This window comes from Galeopterus variegatus, unplaced genomic scaffold (genome assembly GCF_000696425.1).
Source record: "Galeopterus variegatus unplaced genomic scaffold, G_variegatus-3.0.2 Scaffold2381, whole genome shotgun sequence".
NCBI lineage: Eukaryota > Metazoa > Chordata > Mammalia > Dermoptera > Cynocephalidae > Galeopterus > Galeopterus variegatus.
The window spans coordinates 48,309-52,286 of NW_007728492.1; the positions used below are offsets into that span (position 1 = coordinate 48,309).

The 3,978-nt window shown below is 45.5% G+C and overlaps 1 protein-coding gene across 1 annotated transcript in view; it reads left to right on the plus strand.

The window, feature by feature from the left end:
• The window catches only part of ALOX5 (arachidonate 5-lipoxygenase), a 43,963-nt gene that overhangs the window by 12,302 nt on the left and 27,683 nt on the right, over positions 1-3,978 (plus strand). Inside the window, exon 3 of the mRNA XM_008581526.1 lies at positions 2,969-3,091. Coding sequence (XP_008579748.1) covers positions 2,973-3,091 — 119 coding nt within the window. The 5' untranslated portion in view covers positions 2,969-2,972. The remainder of the gene's footprint in view (positions 1-2,968; positions 3,092-3,978) is intronic.

Here is a 3,978-nt window from a genome sequence, read left to right on the forward strand (position 1 = left end):
TTTCTTTGCCAAGAGTTTTTATCTCCCTCCTTCCCTTCCTCCTCCTCTCTCTCTCTCTCCATGTCTCTCATATTCTCTCTCTTTAACATTTTAAAATTTAATCACTAAATATCTAGATGTCCCTTGTTTTCTTTTTTTTCCCTACCTGGGACTTATTCAGGATTCGGGAAATTGGAGGATTTTTTTCAGCTTAAGGAAGTTTTCTTTATGGGTTTTTTGTTTTGTTTTGTTTTTAATTCTTCATATATTCCTGTGTCCTTCTGGAACTGTTACTCTTTGCATATTAAATCTTCTGTATCTGGCTTTCATGTCTCTCATACTTTCATTCATGACTTCCATTTCTTTGTGGATTTTCGCTATATCTGTGCTACATTTTCTTCTATTTTGCACAGAGCACTTCCTGGCACATAAGGGGTGCTCAATAATTAGTTACTGAATGAATAAATTGTGTCTTCCAGGAGACCGATCAGATCTCACAGTGTCTATTCTCTTTTTCCACATCTCTGTAGAATTCTTAATTCAGGAATCATGTTTTGTGGCTGCAGAGAGTCTTTTACATTCCAGTTGCACTAATTGCATCTCCATAAGATTTTTCTCTCTTTTTCTCTTTTTTGGTTTTTTTTTTTTTTTAAACAAAAAAAAACTGCTTCCTCCTTACTTCTGCCTGGTTGTTCTGCTTGGCCTTCCTCAATGGAGAGTGATTTTGTCCTTCCTATCCATGTCTGTGGCTGTGCAGGCCTTTCACTCCTGTACAGATCAGCTTGTCAGGGGCTCTCAGGCAGCAGTGACCTGCAGTGGAAGGGACACAGGTATTTGGTTTCAGGGGCCAGTAGCAAATTCACTGGCAAAGTGTCCTGTCTCTGTGTGCTGGGAGGACATCTCTTCTAACCACCAAGGTGGGGCATTACTGCCTGTCGGAGCTGCACCCTCAGGAGGCTGGGGGTGGAGAAGAGGGTTCTTTCTGTGCCAAAGAAAACTGTTCCAGGTCTCTCCAAGCGAACTCTTCCCTTAAGGGCTGGCTGGTTTGCTCAATTTGTAGGAGCCCAGTGCTGATAACACCAAGGTCCAGTTTTTAATCCCTGTACTGGCCAGCCACCAAAAAGAAAAAAAAAAAACAAACTCTTAAGAAAACGTGAATGCCATCTGCTGGCTCATTTGTCCTTGCTGAGTTGACTGTTCACACACTGAAAATCTCTAGCTCCACCGAGCTCTTAGAATTAATTAGAACCTTTGAACTGCCCAGTGGCAAGAAGAAAAACTATTAGTAATATTTAAATTGATGTAACTAATGATAGTTAACTAATCGATAGTTACTACCAGTGGAGCTACCAATTGACTGCCTCAATTTTAAACATACAGTTGGCCCCCCATATCCAAGGGTTTCACATCCCCAATTCAACCAGAAAAAAAAAAGCCACGTCTGTACTGAACATGTACAAACTTTTTTCCTTGTCATTATTTCCTAAACAATAACAACTATTCATATGGCATTTGGCACTGTCTTAGGTATTATACTAGGTAACATAGAGATGATTTAAAGTACACGGGATGATGTGCATACGTTACATGCAAATCCTGCATCTTTTTATATCAGGGACTTGTACCTCCGCCAATGTTGGTATCCATGGGAGTCGTGGAACAGACCCCATTGGTACTGAGGGAGGGACTGTATATTGGAGATGCCCTGAGTCATTTTCTAAAGCAAAAGGAAAATGTTTGTGCACTTGTTCACATTTTTATCATTGTTAATGTACTAGCATTGGTATTAATACAAACAACAAAAATGTTTTCTTAAAGTCCAGGAAAGTAGGATATTATAAGTAAACCAATAATAAGAAACATAAGGTCCTAACAGAAAACACTTCCCAAACGTGGGTTTTCAGAGCGATTCTATCCAGTTCTTGTTCACCTGTTACGAGCCTATGAGAGGCTTCCCTGGCGAACAGGACACATGAGGAACAGCGGGGGGTTTGTGGCAGTAAAAGCACAAACTCAAGACTTTGTAATAACCTAAAATCTCAATGTTTTACTTTACTCTTAAAAGACAGATTAGAAAGGAAGGAGAATTAGAAATATAGATGAAGAAACCAAAATCCCAGAATGTAAATTTTGGGTTTTAAACAAACATAAGATCATTCCCCCTGCCCCCAAAAAACTGATGGGATTTTTATTGTGTTTTGTTTTCACAGTTCAAGTTTGGTGAATAAGTAAACAAAGAGAAAAATAAAATAAAAAAATAAAGTGTGAATGTCCAGTGCTGCAGGACAGTTTCAGGAACACCAGGATCTAAGCATTGTTACTGGATATGGTGCATGGCTTGTCCTTGGCGGGGAGGGGCTGCTTTTATTGTGACAATCTCTAAACCTGCTGTAGGTCCGCAGGGTGGAGACGACAGCCCTTCAGCGATCTGTGTCCGTGGCCATTGCCCAGCCGCCCTGCTGCCCTGTGGCCCTATTGTGAAGGCATGAGAGCTGTCCCCTTGCCCTGACCACCACATAGAGAGCATGCACACGGTTCGGGCCTGCACTGACCAAGCCGGTGGGACATTGGACGTCCAGGTTGGATGTGGATTGGCAGCCTTGACTTCTGCCTCCAGTGACCAGCAGGGCAGGCATCTGCTGTGGGAGACACTGCTGTTCAGTGTCCCCTGTAGTAAGTGAGGTCTCCCGAGGCTTCCTTCTTAACTCCTTTTCAGGCACTGGTACACACCTATTCCATTCAATAACCCCTTGCTGGCAGCCCAGTCTCAGGCCTCCCATCACGATGCTCAGGGAACTGCCACCAGACCTTGTAAGGGGTCCCAGGACCTCACTGGGTACAGGGTCAGCCTATGGTGTGTCAGCCTTATAGTGTGCACGTCGACCACCAGGTGTAACATCATGAGACAACATGGGCAGCCTTCAGCTGACGGGGCGGACCAGAGGCCGGCATTTAACCCAATTTTCTTCTTCTTCTTTCTCACGCTCAGATGGATGGAGTGGAACCCTGGCTTCCCCTTGAGTATCGATGCCAAATGCCACAGGGACTTACCCCGCGATATCCAGTTTGATAGCGAGAAAGGAGTGGACTTTGTTCTGAACTACTCCAAAGCGTAAGTTTTCAAGAACTTCGGGACGCTGGGCAGCCCCTCCGGTGGTTGGGGCTGGGGTGGGACCCCCTCTCCTTTCCTTGTGGGGGCCTTGGGCTGGGGGAGAAGCCCAGCCCAGCAGCTCTTCCCAAAAGTGTCTGAATAGATCTTGGCCGTAGAGTGGATTCTCGGTGCACAATCACAGGATAACCTGCACCTAAACAAAGTCACAACCTGGAGGACTCCAGACACTAAACATAGCGATAGCGTATTTTCAACCCAAAAGCAGGGGTCTTTACTTGGAATGCCCCGTGTCCACCCAAATCTCATCCCCTCTATGGCCAATTCAAGAGTACACAGTATCCAGGCTGTCACCAGGGTGGCAGGCTCTGTAGCAATAATGGCCAAAGCGCCACTGCGTCCCGTCTGTCCATCACAGCCGCCGGGTGAGGCAGGCACGTTTTGTCCCCATTTCGCTCTTGAGGAACCTGAGGAATAAGGAGATCTAGTTCTTTATCAAGAACCCCTGCTTGTTAAAAATATGGATCCCCCAGCTCTACCCTTAGCTGAGGGGCCTTTGAATGGCACGCTGACACTTTAGGGAATTCTTATGAGCACGCAAGTCTGGAAATTTTGTGGTTCTGAACCTGGAATCCCCTGAGGAGCTTCCGTACCTCCCAGACCCAGGCCGACCCCATACTCATGGACATGTGTCTCCAAGGGCCTGGCCCTGGCCATGGGTCTGCACATCGATACGCAGATGGGGCTGGGAAACGCTAGCTCATCAGTCTTCTTGGTGTGGGGGCTTTCTAGGTACAGTCATCTATTTTAAGCTTCACAGCAGTCCTGAGAGGTAGATATTATTATTATTGGCCATTTCTAGGTAAGGAAACTGAGGCTCCAGGGGTCAA